Genomic DNA, 17716 nt, shown 5'->3' with positions numbered 1-17716 from the left:
TCCAAGCCCTTCCATTTTACAAAATGAGGAGGAAGGCTCATGGAAGTTGGGTGATTCACCCTTTGTCCTCGGCTAGTCTCAGCAGAAATAGAGCTAGAATCGGCTCTATAGCCCAGGTGTTTCACTTTATTAGATGAGAGCAGGCCTTCATCTGCTGCTTGGGGACAATTCCAGTAGCCCAGCAATAACTCTGGCTCTTTCACAAAAATTCATGTTGACACGTTTGCATCCTTGACACTTGACATAATAATACCACCAACTATCGCTAACACTTGCATGTAGCACTTTACAGTGTGCACAGTGCTGTTCACCATAGCATCTTGACTTCAACTGCCAGTATTGTTGATGGCGTTACCGGTGGCGTTTTAAATGATAGTGTGTTGTACATGGGATCTCTTTTCTGAAGTGGAGTTTGAATGCTTGTTTTTTTTTTTTTTAAAGGGACTGAGGAAGGTTTTACTTTATGTTCCTGTCATTTATTTACTTACTTATTTATTTATTATTTATTTTTGGCTGCATTGGGTCTTTGTTGCTGTGCGCGGGCTTTCTCTAGTTTCGGTGAGCAGGGGCTACTCTTTGTTGCAGTGCGCGGGCTTCTCATTGCAGTGGCTTCTCTTGTTGTGGAGCACGGGCTCTAGGTGCACAGGCTTCAGTAGTTGTGGCTCGCGGGCTCTAGAGCGCAGGCTCAGTAGTTGGGGCGCACGGGCTTAGTTGCTCCACGGCATGTGGGATCTTCCCGGACCAGGGCTCGAACCCATGTCCCCTGCATTGGCAGGCAGATTCTTAACCACTGTGCAACCAGGGAAGTCCCTGTTCCTGTCATTTCTAAAAGGATTTGTGAATAAAAACATCAAAACGTTCTGTGTGTGCATAACACTACCACAGAATTGGAATGGACTTAAGATCCAGTGGGCAGTTCTGGGAGACATGTCAGTGGAAGATCCTAGGTCAGGAATAAATACTGATAATGGATTTCCAGATACTGTTCTTGAGTTCTAAAAACACGGTGAAAAGGAACTGTGGTTACTAAAAAAAAAAAAATGGAAGAAAGAAAGAAGGTGAAGGCAAGACGCTGAGAAAGGGAGGAGGTGAGGAGAAACCTCTGTATGAGATTGGAACTTACAAAAATTATGTCTCTTTTTTTCCAAACTCATACATTCACTGAGGTAAACTGCTGCTATTTGACCATAAAGCACCCGAATCTCTCAGAGCTTTCTACTTAGAAGTTAGTACCTTGGGAAACTGAAGACTCTTTTAATGTCCTAGGGAAGTTGCTGATGTGGGTTTTATATCAGAGGTCGGCAAATTACAGCCTCCAAGCCAATCCAGTTCATTGCAGGTTTTTTTTGTTTTTGTTTTGTTTTGTTTTTGCATGGCCTGTGAGCTAAGTATGGTTTTTATTTCAAATTTTTTTTAATTAAGAAAAATATTTTGTGACACTTCACAATGATATGAAATTCACATTTCAACGTCTGTAAAGAAAGTTTTGTTGGAATGTCGCCACATATTTTTTTACGTGTTGCCTGTGTCTGCTTTTTCGTTGCAGCACCAAAGTTTGCAAATCCAAAAATATTTACTATCTGGTCCTTTACAGAAAACGTTTGTCAACTCCTGCTTTAAATAGAAGTAGCTTCCTGATCTGAAAGAGTTAACTAACTTTCTCTGAGCCCCAGCTCTTAACCAGAGGGGAGTTTAGACCCTGGGACACTCTGGTTCAATAGAACTTAATTCAGTGACTTACACTATTAACCACCATACTTTTAGAATCAAATTAGAAAAATGGAATCTTGTGCTGACCGTCTAACTATAAATTGTATTCTGTAGAGGGACATGAGATGTTTAAATTTTCTAAAATGTAATATTAAGTTTCCTAATAATCCCAAATGAGATTAAGAGGAAATTTTATCATCTGCCCTTTGTAATGACCTGCTTCATATAACCACCAGCAAGCAATCTGGGGTCTGCGGGCCATTTGAGGACACATTTGGTATTGATTAACTGTAGCTTAAGCCTGAATGGTTAAGTCAGCACTTTGACTTTAAAAAGAGGTGTAGATTCTAATACCTCTAATAGCAACAATTTTTAGGTTGTTGGGACAGGCAGTTGTTTGTTTGTACTGATTTCTGGCTGATTACTCGTCTATTTGTTGTGGCATCTCCCATCAAAATGCCATACAAAGCTGGGTTTTCCAAGGGCGCTTTTGAATAATGGGATTCAAGCAGAAATTTAAATACTCACCTAAAGCTTCTTCCTGAATCTCATCACTAAGGATGAGGGAGGGTTGATCCTGGCTTGGGACAGAGGCTCAGGAGATAAATGAAGGAGCTGAGGATCGGCCCTGGAAGGTCAGGAAGGCACATTTTACACCTTGGGACATTCAACCTATGAATCATTTCTCATGCAGTTTAAAGACATATTTTGCATTGATTAGCTGTCATTTAAGCTCATACAGTTAAGGCAGTTTTCTGCTCTCTGCCTCTTTCCCAAGCACCTGTATTAGCTGCAGCTTAGAGCTAAGAGAAAAGGATGGATTCTGTGCCTAGTTGAGATTATTCTCCTAGCTGAGAGGGTCAGCGGCCTTTCAGCTTCACATTTCCATCACTGCCTCTTTGAACTAGATTATTTTGAGTACTGTACTTTGTAATTTTCCCATTAGTTTCTAATCAATAGTTTCATACAATTATGACCTTACATTTCCAATTACATTTTATTTTGGAGATCTTGCCATTTTTCATGGGTTTCTAGAGCTCTCTTGTTTTTTGGCTCTTGTGAAGTCTAGGAGAAAGGTTTCCCCCCCAGCCCCAGCCCCTGGCTTTTATACTCTGCTAAAGTCATCAGAAGTAGCTTGAATTTGTATTTCAGAAGCCTTCTCTGTAATCAAAACAAAGCTATCCACTGATGGGTCTGGTTACTCGACTGAAGATTTGTATGAGGATGCTCGGAAATGTCGAATTATCGGTGCCCTCTGTCTGGGCAGGTTACAACCAATTTTCGTTGTGGTTTCTTGTATGATCACCGGTTTACATTTCAAATGTTTCACCTGAATACTCTAGATACTGTTGTTTAGTTGATAACCTTGAACGATTTCCAGTCGGCCCTTCCTTATCCCAAAGGGGTGTCACTTACTATGAAATTCATTCAGAGAAGTATTGATCCCTCAGCCATCACATGCGATTGATTCTCCCCCTCCCCCAACAAAGGGTGCCCTTCATGGGCCCAGAATGCTCATATTGCCTCTAGGTACGATTGTTTATTCAGCAAGGGCCTTCATTAAGCCAAGCAGCACTATGAGGTAATGAGGTTTGCTTTAACAAACATAGCAGAACTTATCCATCCAAATGAGCCCTGGCTCCCTGGCTCTCCTTTTCATCATCCTGCTTCTTCTGTGGAGAAAGTAATAAGTTGGAGGGTTCATCCAAACCCCTCCTCCCCTCCTCTACTGCTGAGATCTCCAAGGGACCTGTCCTCAGCTTCTATTCCAGATGACCCACAAGGAGAGCTGACACGTAGATAGAGGGCATCCAGGCAGCTGGACAAAGAAGTCCCAAGACTGGCAGAGAAGGGAAAAGCCTGAATATAGTGGGCACAGGAGAGGACTTCTATTAGTGTAAAAAGGTTTCACAAAACCAGACTATTATGAACTAATTATTCTTTTATTGCTCCTAAATGTACCATGACCGAGCTGCAAGGGGCAAGGAAGAGGGCTCATTTGAGTGTCCTAGAATTTAATATTACAACTCAGTCATTTCTTTGAGAGTCAAGAGCACATAATATTTTTGGATCACTCGAGCTTTGCCTGCAGCATGTGGTAAGTGGGTTGTTGTTGAAACAATAGTAGAGGACAGCTGTGAACTTGTACAGTAAGGCCTCGACTGCTATAACGAGTATAAAATCAGAATCATCACCACATATTAATTATAAAATAATTAAATTGTTGTCATCTGACATCTCCCGTTTATCACCATCATTAGTCTGTGAAGTCAGGTAGTGAGATTGCCTTGTTTTACCCCATGTTTCATCTGTGTGAACCGAGGCATACCAATCAATTGAGGGACTAGTGTGATGGCTTACAACAAGGACCCCAGTTTTCCATCTGTCCACGTGGTGCTCTTCTCAACAATCTGGGTGAAATCAGGAGCTAGCATCCCTCACGGTCATTATTCACAAAAGTCTAATTAATACCTCTCCCTCCCTAATGAGATACTTTTCTTAACTCCAGAGCAATGCAAGTGACGTCAGAATGCCAGAGTGAATTACTGGGCTTGTGTCAACCCAGGCAGGGATGAAAAATCACCCCAGTGAACTTAATCCAAGAGCAATCAAAGGGCCAAAATTTTAATTAGTGAGAGTTGTGATTTACATTCTCATTCAGCATCCTGAAACTCTGCATTAGTCTTCAAACTCCTGCGCTTCCCTGGTGTTGTCTGACACTGGTTAGGATAGTTAATGTGCTTTTAAATAACGTTATGTTTAATGGACCTTTGAAGGCACTGACATATGAATCTATTTCCTTACGCATCAGCAGAACTATTTCCATTAGAGAAGTCAGTGAAAGATCACATGTTGGGAGGAGCTAAAAAAAGGGGGGCATTTCAGCTTGGTAGCTGGGTCTTTCATCTTTATGCACTAAGAAAACTCTCAAAAACTTATCCAGCACTACTGATATTAGGATTTATTTCTAATCAAAAGGAGAATGAAGCCAAAGCACAACCATGAATAGAAGAATGGAACAGATTTGTTTTTAACAAACATAGCAGGATTAATAGATGGAAAAGGGTGCCGATTTCTTCAATATAATCAAGTTTTCCATGTAGCTGCATTGGTTACTGTGTTCGACAGTTGTAGCATGTTCTCTTGACTCTGCCCACTGAAGGAGACATCTTTGTCCTTTGAGCGTGCATTAGGTTTTTGGAATCAGTCAGATGTCATCAGAAGGTAATTATGATGTACTAACTGTTTGATCAAGCTGGGTTCTATGGTTAGGGCCAAAAGTGAGGTGTGACCACACAGTCATGAATGATATCTCTCATATATTTCATAAATGTCTGTGAAGATAGTTCCCAGAGAAGAGCTCTAGAAACGTTGTGAATGCTGGCAGCATCCTTGGAATCTGTATACAGTCTCTTCAGGTGACAACTTTAAGAGGACCGGCATTCACTGGGTATAATATAGGCCCTGGTAGTCTTGCTAAAGATCTGTTTCAAGACTTTGTCATGCTGCCTACCTTGACTCCTTATTTGCCAAGTAACTCTGAGCCTGGTTTTCCTTCCAGCAATCTGGATGGAGCTAGCATCCTTTATGAGTGTAAATTTACAAAAGTCTAATTAATACCTCTTGTTTCCTAATGAGTTACTCCTTTTGACTTCATTGACTAGCAGGGCCAAATATGTGATGTCAGAATTCCCTAAGTGAATTACTGAGCTTGTGAAAACCTGGGCTGGAATGAAAAATCACCCCAGTATATTTAATCCAGGAACAATTAAAAGGCCAGAGAATTAATTAATGTGGGTTTTAATTTGTTAAGGTCTTGAAAGAGGGAGCCTTTTTGTTTGGCCTGGTGCCTTTTTGTGTCTTCTTTGATTAAATGGGAGTATGCCTTGGGGAAAGGTATCTATTTCCTTACTCTCTTCCTCGGTAAGCTATGAGCAAGAAAGAAAAAAGTGGTCTCCGAGCCTGCAAAGAGCATCAGATCACTAGATTTGCAATTCAGGTGATGAGCCAGTGCCCTGCCTTGAGGAACTGATAGGAGGCACAGAAGGAGAATTGCCAATGGAAGGAGGAGATAATCATAAAAGAGTTTGACAGGAGAGCAGTGCCCCAGGGGTCCCGAACAAAGAATTAGAAAGAAGTCCAAGGGAAACTGGGAGAAGAAAGCCATGGAAAGCCCCAAGCCCACTGACATAAGATGACTCAGTGGGATCTATCCTTTCTGCAGTCCAATGAGCGTGTGGTTTGGGAACCATTGGTCTAGGGCCCATGTTCAAATGCATGCCTCTAGGTTTCCCACCCTCTCCCTCAGTAGCTGCTTAGATCACCAGGAAGGCTGCACCTACACCACATTAGCTTAGCTGCCTGCAGGTTGCTGCCACTGACTTACCTTCTAACATGATATCCTCAGCTGCTAAACATGGATGAATTTTATAGTCTGGAAATTATACTGCACTCAACTTCACTCTTTAAAAATATTTTTATTAGGGGCTTCCCAGGTAGCTCAGTGGTTGGGAGTCTGCCTGCCGATGCAGGGGATGCGGGTTCGTGCCCCGGTCTGGGAGGATCCCACATGCCGCAGAGCGGCTGGGCCCGTGGGCCATGGCCGCTGAGCCTGCACGTCCGGAGCCTGTGCTCTGCAACGGGAGAGGCCACAGCAGTGAGAGGCCCGCATACCACAAAAAAAAAAGCTATATATATATATATTTTTTTTTTTTGGAGTATAGTTGATATAAAATGTTGTGTTAGTTTCTGCTGTACAGCAGAGTGAATCAGTTATATGTATACATGTATCCATTCTTTTTTATATTCTTTTCCCACATAGGTCATTACAGAGTACTGAGTAGAGTTCCCTGTGCTATACATGAGGTCCCTATTAGTTATCTATTTTATATATAGTAGCTCAACTTGACTTTTAAAAAGTCTATATAAGATACTGTCCTATGGAGAATGCTTCTGTATTTCCAGAAAAATCTGTGCTTCTTAGACTCAGCACCAGGAATAAGTTTGACTCTCCTGACAAAAAGATGCCCTTCCTTTTTATCGCAAGTTGAACACACTGTTATCCCACTTGTTTCCCTTATGGCCTTCATTGCTAGGAAACTCAGAGCTAACTCTAGCCATCAATTTCAGTAATCCTGCTGCCTAAGATTTTGAGATCGAGTCTCTCTCCCTTTTAAAAATATGTTTATTGATCTTGTTTTTTTCCCAGGGTCGTATTATAGGTGTACCTTAGGATAAGCTACCTTTAATTTGGGATAGTGGTAGGTTATAAATTACAAAAAATTATTGCTGTGACCTAGCCTGTGATGGTCTAACACCAACCTGCATTGTCCCTGGCCCATGCTACTATCCCTGACCTTGTGCTCCTTGGAATAAACTGTGTTTCCGTTAGTCACAGCCCCTATTTCCACACTAGATTTGATGCTTTTCCCCTATATATTGATACATCTTTCATCGTAATTTCTAGATGCCTCCAAATATCAGAAAAAGTGGGAAGGGAGTGCATAGAGCAGTGTTCACCTCCCTGTGTTTTTCTTATCTCTGGAGCCAGTTGTATAAAACTGCCAAGGAGGAAATTTCCACTTAAGCCAGAACCTTTCAGCACGGAGATCACTGACCTGTGGTAGTTACTGATGCTAGGATTGCTGCTGGTGGTGCTCTACTTGACTTTCAGTTTGTGGCCATCACTTGACAGAATTAAACATTGGCTCTGCTCCGTCTGCTCGTTTGTTGAAGGGCACAGTCTGTTCCAGAAGAGATGCTGTCTAGGAAAACAAAGATTCTGTACCGTGCCCAGAAACCGAAATTAGATGGGTCGGGACCCAGGCCTGCAAGCTGTTGACTCCCTGGAGTTCATGGTCTTGCATGGGCCATGGATAACCTTTCTCTAGAACCATGGGCAGTTGGACAATGTGCCTTGACAAGGTCTGGCTGAGTTTTGACATTCTGGCAAGCAGGTGGTAAAGGCCATGTCTCCTTAATTTAAACAACAGTCCTACCCAGGCCTACAAGAAATGAGTAGAGCAAGAGCTCCCGAAGGAAATTCAAAGAAAAAAAACAGCAAACCTTTTTGAGAGTAAGAGGGTCACACTTTCCCCCTGGGGTTTCAGCTCCCTCTTGAGTTTCTGGAACTTTAATGCTGAACAGTCCTCCCATAAGCCCCAGAGAAGCTGAGAATATCAAAGGTAACCTTAATAAATCACACTGAGAAAACAAAAGGAAAACACAATTAGCATTGAGTTGACAGGAGTCACAAAATCCATAATTCTGAGAATCCCAGGAGAAGCATTGAACAGCTTTAGGAAGCACATTTCTTTTGCCCCTAAGCCATTATACCCATTTTATGCATCTATCTGGGTGCCTTTCCTCCCAATTCTGGGTTTCCCTGAGATAAATACCACCTTGTTTTCCTTTAAGTGTCAACTCTTGCTTTCCCTGGTTGGACCTTTTGTGCTGCTTCCAAGGTCCACCCACCCCTTCCAGGGCATGATGATTAACTGCCATTCTTGAACCCCAGTGAAGGTTCCAGCCCTTCAGAGCTTAAGTTATCTGCCTATCTCACAGGCAGTCATTCTTTTTCTTTCTGTAAAATAAATCTATTTATTTATTTTTTGGCTGCATTAGGTCTTTGTTGCTGCGAGCGGTCTTTCTCTAGTTGCGGCGAGCGGGGGCTACTCTTTGATGCAGTGGGTGGGCTTCTCATTGCGGTGGCTTCTCTTATTGTGGAGCATGGGCTCTAGGGTGCATGGGCTTCAATAGTTGTGGCACGTGGGCTCAGTAGTTGTGGCTCGTGAGCTCATGGGCTCTAGGTGCACAGGCTTCAGGAGTTGTGGCATGTGGGCTCAGTAGTTGTGGCTCACAGACTGTAGAGCGCAGGCTCAGTAGTTGTGGCACACGGGCTTCATTGCTCCACGGCATGTGAGATCTTCCCGGACCAGGGCTCGAACCCATGTCCCCTGCATTGGCAGGAGGATTCTTAACCACTGCACCACCAGGGAAGCCCCCAGCTGCACTTTTAAATCTTGAATACATTCACCCCCTTAGAAAGCACTTAAGATGTGGAGTTCAGCCACAAGAATGTATTTGAATGCTCCTGGCTATGGACACTAACATGTAGCTAGAGAATTGGTGCCCTGAAGCCCCAGTGTTAAGATCAGAGGCCTTGGTTAGGCAGGACCAACCCTGCCTCCATCACCCAACCTGTCCAAGATCATCCAGCTATTACAAAGACAGGGTATGACCCCAGGTCTGCCTGATGCCAGCGCCCATGCGCTTTCTACAACTTTAGAGTTGCCTTCAGTTCATTTGGCAATGCCACTCTCCAAAGTTGCTGATTCCCACTGGTTTTATCCTACTTGAGTTTCATATCAGTGGGCATTGGAGCTCAGTAATGGCACTGTGATAGGCTATCACATTTGTAGGCCTACAGTGTGGTCTGATATGTCATTTGAGCAAAAACCCAAAGGCACATGACTCTGTTACCAGACCTCTAACCTAATATGTGTTAGTCTGTTCAATTCAACAAACATATGTCAGAAGCCATATTTATCAGGATGCTTAGCAGTCAACAGATATTGAAAACCTTCTATATGACAGATGTCATAAGAAACTTTATGAACAGATAGGAACACAATTTACTCTTGTCCTCAAAGAACATAATATATAATGTGCAGGCAGAGTGGACATTCTTGAAAATCCCATAAGAACATAGTTAGTAGAAAGTAAAAACAAAGTAACTATTCACCAGAGAAAAGGAAATGAACAAATGATCAGTTCCTGCCCCCACCCCCCAGCAACGCCCTTGGTTCATGTCATTCTGAAGTATAAAGTCAGAATCTCAATTCCAAGGAAATGGACAGACTTTTCTTTTTTCTCTGTGTGCTATTTCCTGCCACAGCAATTGGCCTCTTTGGCTTTTTCAGAATGTTCACTGAGGCTTTTCTGGCCTCCTCTGGGGACTCCTTAATGCATAATGTTCACCAACTAGGCTCCAGTTGTGAATTTTTAATTATGCCAGATCATTTTCAGTAAATAGAACTTCAAGCTCAATTAATGCTGTCGGATCCAATTTTTGTCTCACCTGCTCTGAGCTCCACTCTGTGATGTTTGCAGTAATTGCCACTTCCTCAGGAAAGAGGAGCTTCTCCAGAGATGGATGTTGGCAGCCCCTTGGCGTCTGCCTTTTCCTGAATCAGTAGCAGTACAGGGGGGATATTTCATCCAGAAGATTCTAATTGTGTTGCCTGGAAAGCAGGGGCAATGGATACGGCAGATTGTGATCCCTCAGTGGCCACTAAGTGTGGCTGTCTCATGCTTCTTGTGAGGCAGTGGTTCTCCCCACTTGATCTTAGCAGAAAGGCGGAGAAGCGATGAGGCAGTGGCTCTTAAAGTGTGCTCCATAGGCCAGCAACATCAGCATCACCTGGGAACTTGGTAGAAGTGTAAATTCTCAGGCCCGCTTCCTAGATCTGCTGAATCAGAGACTGGGGGTAGGACCCAGCTATCTGGGTTTTACAAGTTCTCCAGGTTATTCTCATGTCTAAGTCTATGAGCCACTGTTGGCGGATAAGTGTTTCAAACTAAGGATAGGCATAATTCGTTCTATTTTCTGAAAATTCTCATAACCCAGGTTTCATTTTCTGATTTATGATTTTTAACAAATCAAAAATCATAAATTTCATCATAGTAATTCAGCTTTACCTTTGCCTTCCCTGATTCCCCTAAGCATAGGTGGTTGCCGTATGGTTTATTTCCCTAGTATCTTTTCACACTTGCTTTGTCCCATTTGGTACAAGGTGTTGTTTTGTATCTGTCAATGTGCTTGCCTCCTGCACTAGCCTTTGGGCTGCCTGAGGGCAGGAACCTTGTCCCACTCATCAGTATATCCCCAGGGCCCAACAGGATGAAGGGCACACAGAAAACACACAGTAAACGTTTTTGAGTGAATATATTATTTAATGTTTTATAATTTTCAAAACTTTGATGTGGCCTTAAGAAGTAGGACTCGCAGAAGAGGAAACTGAGACCCAGAGAAGTTAGGTGATTCAGTGGGTCGGTTGCAGATCGAGAGCTTGAGGCCAAAGCTTGCCTCAATTTGGGAAAGGTAATGGCCACAGGTCCTTAAACATTGCCCTCCGGAACTCAGCTCAACTCAGGAAGCATGAGGTACTTTGGCTCTTCAAGGGCAAAGCCCTTGATTTTCTCCCAGGCAGGCTGCCCCCACCCCCAACTGTGATATTACTAGTTGTGTCATCCTTGTACTATTAGGAATGCTAAGAGAGGGTGACTGAGGATGCCAGTTCGTGAGGCACAGTGCAAAGGCTGAGAACAGGAAAAGGGAAGGGAATCATGCCAAAAAATAGGAGTGGATTTTAGCACGATCAATGGGAGGTATAGTCTCTGATATGTGGTTAGTCCTTGGAAAAAGGGAGCAAAGAGGAAGGGACATGAGCTGCAAGTGAAGCCAAAGTCTAAAGCTCAGTTTTGCTTCTCTGCCAGGCTGCCCTCCTTACACTGAGGTGACAGCAGCCTGGGATGTACTTTGCGAGGTGTCGTTGGGAAATGGGTTGACAGTGATTGCCACCCACCTCTCCCCTTGGTGTCCAGCTCGCCTTGTGACCTGTAAGCAATCTGGCTGGGCTAAGAGGATGGGGAGAAGCAGCCTATGGGCACAGACCCATAGCAGCCTATGGACCGAAAAAGGCTTGAGGCCTGTACTTTCCCTCATTAACTTTAGCATTGAACCCTATACGAGTAAGTGAACTGGCTCAGGCTCTTTTCCTTGAACCCCTGCATTATAAGACTTTGGAACCCACTTGTAAATCATCACAAACTGGGGTGGAAGAAAGTGGGTTCCGGTACAGGCTGTCCCCCGCCCCAAACATCCGCTCGTTAATCACAATGGATTGCTGTCCCATCAGGCTTTGCGGCTTATCTCACAGCTTTGACTCCCACTTGGGAGCGATGACTGTACATCTGACCCTGTCTCTTTCTTCTTGAGCTGCTGTACCATCTCTCTAATTGCCTGCTGGACATTGTCCATCAACACCCCAACTCGATATGCTCCCGGCCAAATCCATCATCTTCCCCTCTAGTCCAGATCCCCCTCCCAGCGAATCTGTCTCTTTCACTGGCACCTCTGTTTTCCCAGTCATTCAGCTTCCAAACCTTCTCAGCAGCCTCATGTAGACTTTATTCTCATTCTCCAGATGGAGTCAGTTCTCAAGTTCAGTCATTTCCTTTTGCTATGCCGTGCGTGGTTTCCTTCTTTCCACCCCCATAACAACTATTGTGGTCCAGGTTCCCATCATATTTCAGGTCTCAATCACCCTAAACCATCCAATACCAGAACTATGATTTTTTTTTTTTTTTTTTTTTTTTTTTGCTTCTCAATCCCCTATCTGATGGAGGAACCCAGGTCTGGATGTGAATGCAATAGTGGTGAGACACAGTTCCAGTGTCCTCTGATAGTCTGTAGCCAACATCCAAGCTCTTGGTAAAGACTTAAGTGAATAGCCAGCCGAAATGAGAAAATAATATAATTTAGGAACTGATCATGTTCTTTCCTGATGCCAGTGAGGCATTCAGGGATGTGACCGCCTTCTTTGGGCAGAAACAGCATGTGCCAAGAGGTGAAGAGAGCAAAAGGGCAACAATAATCAATAAGCTTATTGCTCTAGTCCCCAGTGCCCCTGTGGTGAGTTGTTAGAGTGAAAAGTTAATGGAAGGGGAGAGGCCAAGATAATGTGAGTGTCCCAGCTGCCTTTTCCAAGAGCTCTGCAATTACAAAGTAATTGTGTGCTTCTGTGTGAATGGTTTACCTGATCAGCTGAGTGCCCTCTGCTTTAGAGAGGCGAATCCTAAGACAGAAGGAAGTCACATGCCTCCCTGGGAGCCAGGATTAGAACTCGAGATTCCTGAGTAAATGCTTTGAATGCCTGAGGTTGTTTCTGAGAGACTGTAGCCACAATGGGGGCTTCACAGCAATAAAGATGAGCATCTTCTCTTGTCTAAAAACCCTCAGTCATTGCCCACAGTTAAGCAAAGGGAACCTAGGGGAGGAAGCTAAAGGAAAGCACAGCTTAGTGAACTGAACTTTCTTTGCTTGATGATTAATAGAAATCATAGATCGTGGGAAGAGGATGCTTAAAGAGGCATGGACTCGACTTTAGACACTTCGGGTAGAGGAAAAAGTTTGGAACCAAGAAAGAAAACCACTCAGGACATAACCTAGCAAGACAGAAAAATGAAATGAAGAATCCTCATCAGCTCTAATTAAAGGAAATCAATATTTGAAGAGCTGTCTTGCTCAGTAACAGGACAAGGGCAAAAATACTTCAGCAACGTGAGCCTCTTAGAAAATAGAAAAGCAGGCTTTCATGGGGAAGCAATCATGATTTAAAAGGCTTCAAAAGACAACCACTTGGTGGGTTGATATGTTGTAGAGGGCACTCAAGCACCTTTTGGGAAGGAGATAGATGAGCTTCTATGCATGCTAGACTCTATATTTGTAAAGTACATTTCCTTATCCTGGGAGCTCTAAGAAGCCAAGGGTCATTTCTAGGGAGCAAAGAGTAGCTACCATTTCCCCAGAGAGACTTGAAGTAAACCCTTAACAATAGCTTGGGTTTCATCTCTGTTACCACTTACAAGAGCACACACTGGAAAAACACTAAAAGCCATACAAATGCAACAGACTTTTTGTTGTTATTCGCGGCACTAGCCAACCATCCAAGCAAGTCCTTTCTAAGCTCACCTCTTTGTGATCCATGAGATGATCAACCATCAGTAACTAGAATCCAGTTTTCCCAGACCGTTCTTCCTTAGGCATGGAAAATATGGGACATGTGTGTCACCACTTCCTTCTCTCCCACCGGGGCCAGACATTGATACAGTCATGGCACTCCTTTTCCACTGAGCTGAAATGCAGCTTTTCCTTTTTTTTTTTTTTTTTTTTTTGTGGTACGTGGGCCTCTCACTGTTGTGGCCTCTCCCGTTGCGGAGCACAGGCTCCGGACGCGCAGGCCCAGCGGCCATGGCTCACGGGCCCAGCCGCTCCACGGCATGTGGGATCTTCCTGGACCGGGGCACGAACCCGTGTCCCCTGCATCGGCAGGCGGACTCTCGACCACTGCGCCACCAGGGAAGCCCAGCTTTTTCATTTATTTGTTCAACACATATTTTTTGGAGTGCCGTCTTAAGAGCTAGTTGGAGAGATGGATAAACAGTAAAATATAAACAACACTACAGGCACCACATGCTAAGTGCCAAATAAAAGATATGTAGACAATGAGTATTATAGCCCAACTCTCTCTTCTGAAATACAATTTCAAATTCCTAGGGCCCTGAAAATTAATTTTTAAAAATTCAGTGCTGTTTTAGTTAGAGCAACACAACTATTTCTCATGGGTCTGAGACGAATTAATTCCAAAAAGAGCTTACAAAGTACTACCGGAAATGCCGAAGTTTCTGTATGCCACCCATCAAGAAAGTGAGTCGAGGGTGTTTGAAACTGCTAGGTTCTTCTCCCTCAAGTACCTCTCTGACCTAAGAGAAAAATCCAGATTGGAGTGGATCTGATTGCCATTTTGGGTTAAGTACCCTGGATGCCATTTCAGCATCAAATTATTCAATCAGAAACACTTTGAAAATGCTGAAGAGTTGGGTTAGTCACAGTTTTCCCACCTGGATACAATGTGCCTAATACTGCAGGATTTTATTTTTCACTTTTCTGGTGTTGGAGACATTTATGGAGCCGGTGGAAAATGGTTTACGATACATGTTGATGGACAGCCGACCAAACAGACAGAGCGAGTGCTGGCATTCATTAAATTTTCCAATCAGGAACCCACCTGGAATTGTATCCATAGGTCTTTGATGAGGCCGGCTTGGGAGGGAGAGAGGAAAGAATCTTACCCCAGGAATAAGATAGCTACTCCTGAGGAGTGGGAGAAGCCTGGATCCATGCCCCCTGGGATTTCAGGCCATAGCTTTTAATATCGCAACCCAAAGAGGAGATGAAAGTCAAAAGGGCCGACAAGTGGTCTAGAGACAGACAAAATAATGACAACTGGGGTGCGCCTGTTTCAGATGTGTAAGTTGGAAACTAGCTCTAATTCCAGGCACCCCCCCCAATCTCATATACCCCCAAGTTATCATCCAGGTATCCTAAAAGAAGTCAGGGCTTATTCCTATAAATCCCTGGGATTGCCGCATGCTACTTTCAGTGGCCAGCATCCTCGGCAGCATCTTAATCTTTGGATCATTGACCCATGTTTTTCCAGATCTCTGAGGCTCCCAGACAGTCTGCAGTTGCAGGATTTTCTCTTTCTCTCTCGTGGAGCACTTCTGGAAAACTTGGGGTCTCTCTTTCTCAAAGTTTCAGAATCATAGCATCTTGTCCAGATTTACGTACTCAGCCTGGAACTTTGAGGGGAACACTTTTCCCTCAGTGTTAGGCCAGCCTTTCTATACAACAGTTCCTTAGTACATCTACAGAATTAAACTCCTAGGATCCAAGCCTGCCACCATTCTGCTGGCCACTCCCCCACTTTCAGATACCTGTTGCCACTGTCAGTGGATCTGCTATTGGCACGGAACAAACATTTTGAGTTATTTGATTACTTTCACCTCCAGTCTTGGTGCCCTACCTTCCGTCTGTGATTTTTCTCTGAGCAAGTTTTGTGTTTATTCCACTCAGATCTGCCCTTAAAGGATTTGGCACTTGGTCAGAGGGGGTCCTTATTTCGATCACTTAAAGGAAGACTGCTCCAGGACCACCACCTCCTCCCACCTCCAAAGCAGCTGTTAATAAGGCTGCCACAGCCAGCTGACAGCTTTCCCTGATGTCCTGCGGTGACCTGCATTGAGCTTAAAGAGGGTCACTTGTCATGCAGATTTTAAAGGACCCTTGGCTCGAAAGGCACAGACTTGGGAATACAGCAGTGGGAATGGGTGTCTTTTATTCAAAAGAACGTGGATGCCTGAACTTAGTGACTTGGGAGACAGGGTGTTGAATGACCACCTACTACTCTGAACCTAGCAGCCTGCAAGATCAAAAGATCCCTTGTTTCAGAAGGCTTCCAGCAAAGTTTCCCACTGCCTCCAGTTTGAGTGAGGGGGTGGGAGGAGGAAGGCTCAGTGGCCAGTGAGCTGAGTGTGGAAGTGAGGGAATTGAGACCCGCTTGAATTTTGCAACACACAGCGTATTTCATCCTCTGCATGAGACTGCAGCAGCCTTCTGGAAGGGACACTTTTGAATTCTTCTGAGTTCCAGTCTTTTGTCAAGTTATCACTTCCTTTCTGAGGGGGTTTCTGAATGTGGATGGTAGCTGCTATGGTCCCAGGGATGGTTAAGGAGTTCTTTGCCAGGAAGTCAGCATGGATGGGCAGGGGCAGTGCTGCATGAGTTCTTCAGCACTTTGTCTCAGCGGGCTTCTGACACCTCCTGGGGGACAGACTGTGCGCCTACTCTCTCCAGAGCCACCCACCCCAGCAGGATTGGAGCTCACGTTGGTGACTCCCACTTCAAAGGACTGCTTTGGAGCTCTCCTGGACACTGAATCCTACCTGCTGGAACTTTCGCTATCTGTCTGATTAGCCCTGTGCTCACACACATCTGTATTGCCTTGGCAATCACCAGGAACCCATAATTATCTCTTGTTCCAGACACATCCACGTAGCCACTTAAAGCTGATGGATGTGAGGCAGAATATCTTTTGTGACCCACCCTCTCACCCTACCTCACCCCACATCTAAATACAGCTACTTGCAGGCACCTATTTCTGAGGTACTTAAAAGATTCATAAATATCTGGAAAGCTCTTTGACATTCTCTGAGACAATATTCTGTGCCTTTCGAAGGCTCTATTATACTCATTGAAAGCCAAGATATGCATTTTTCTTTTTTACCTTCACTTTTTATAAAGGGTTATGCTGACGTAGATCTTAGTAACAAAAAAAATTCTTTCTGATGAAATCAGGATAAATAATTCCACACATCATCAAGTGGGGAAAAGGGCTTTGAATTGGTTTCCATGGAAATCTGGAGATGAAGTAAAGTAATAATTTCAAGGCAGAGCAGCTGAATCGAAGATAATGGTAAAAATAGTTTGATAAAGAAAATAGAATAAAGTAATCAAGAAGCCTCCAATCAATTATTCCTTTCTGTTTACCTTCAAGTGATTAATTTGTCTGCGTTTATTAACCTGAAGAGATTAAGCAGACCTTCCTAGTGATTTATTTCGTAATTGTTTCCAAGGTTTGACATAGGCTGTGGAGTTATTGAAGGTGGAGATTTAAATTCAATTACTCATGAAGCAGGTGGTGCTTCTCCTGAAAGAATATCTGAATTCACGGCCTTCCCATGTTAACATTATGAGTGAAAATTATTAATTCATCTGATAGTATCTCCCAAAGACTTTTAGAAGTCATTTGGCATCCACATACTTCACAACAAGTCAGCAGCTTCAGAACTGAACTTGAAGTACAGAGAACCCAGAGACAGGAAATAAAGGATTTTATGTTAAAGACTAGTTATTTTTATACATTATTTTTTTGGCCAGAGCCTCTCTTGGGGCCTGGGCTGTGGCGCTGTCATTAATGGCATCCACCAGCTCAAGCTTTGAATACCAAAAAATAGCTTTCTTTGAACTTGATCAATGGTTCCCACTCTCTGTACCTTTGAAGGGCAGCACTGGATAAGATCACGCTTTATTTCAACAGGCGAGAGAGACAGAGAGACACACGCACGCACACACACACACACACACACACGGCGGGGGCGGGGGGAAGAGAGAAATTAAGATATTGAAAGAGAGGCACCTTGAAAGTCTTTAAATGAAGTAACTAATTCCTTTTTGTCTCTGTGGTCATTGTTGTATATATTTTTCTATTCTTTCTGTGGGTATAGTAAGGATAGACGGGGTTCTCCAAACACTAATCCAGGCGCCAACTCTCCATCATCCACAAAGGCCCGGAACACATCTAAGAATGGGAAGTAAGTGAAA

General features: G+C 43.7%; 1 protein-coding gene across 3 annotated transcripts in view; it reads left to right on the top strand.

The window, feature by feature from the left end:
- The window catches only part of HS6ST2 (heparan sulfate 6-O-sulfotransferase 2), a gene marked incomplete at both ends in the record, with an annotated part of 281173 nt that overhangs the window by 224945 nt on the left and 38512 nt on the right, over positions 1-17716 (top strand). For 2 of the 3 annotated variants that reach the window (XM_079727294.1, XM_079727293.1), the window contains one exon: positions 17620-17706. The exons of the other annotated variant lie outside the window; for it this stretch is intronic. In XM_079727294.1, the coding sequence (XP_079583420.1) occupies positions 17620-17706 (87 nt within the window). The remainder of the gene's footprint in view (positions 1-17619; positions 17707-17716) is intronic. 3 annotated transcript variants of the gene reach the window in all.

The sequence above is a fragment of the Hyperoodon ampullatus genome, assembly GCF_949752795.1.
Source record: "Hyperoodon ampullatus genome assembly, chromosome: X".
Taxonomy (NCBI): domain Eukaryota; kingdom Metazoa; phylum Chordata; class Mammalia; order Artiodactyla; family Ziphiidae; genus Hyperoodon; species Hyperoodon ampullatus.
The sequence above is the reverse complement of the archived record's forward strand: the minus strand, read 5'-3'. Positions and strand labels throughout refer to the sequence as shown.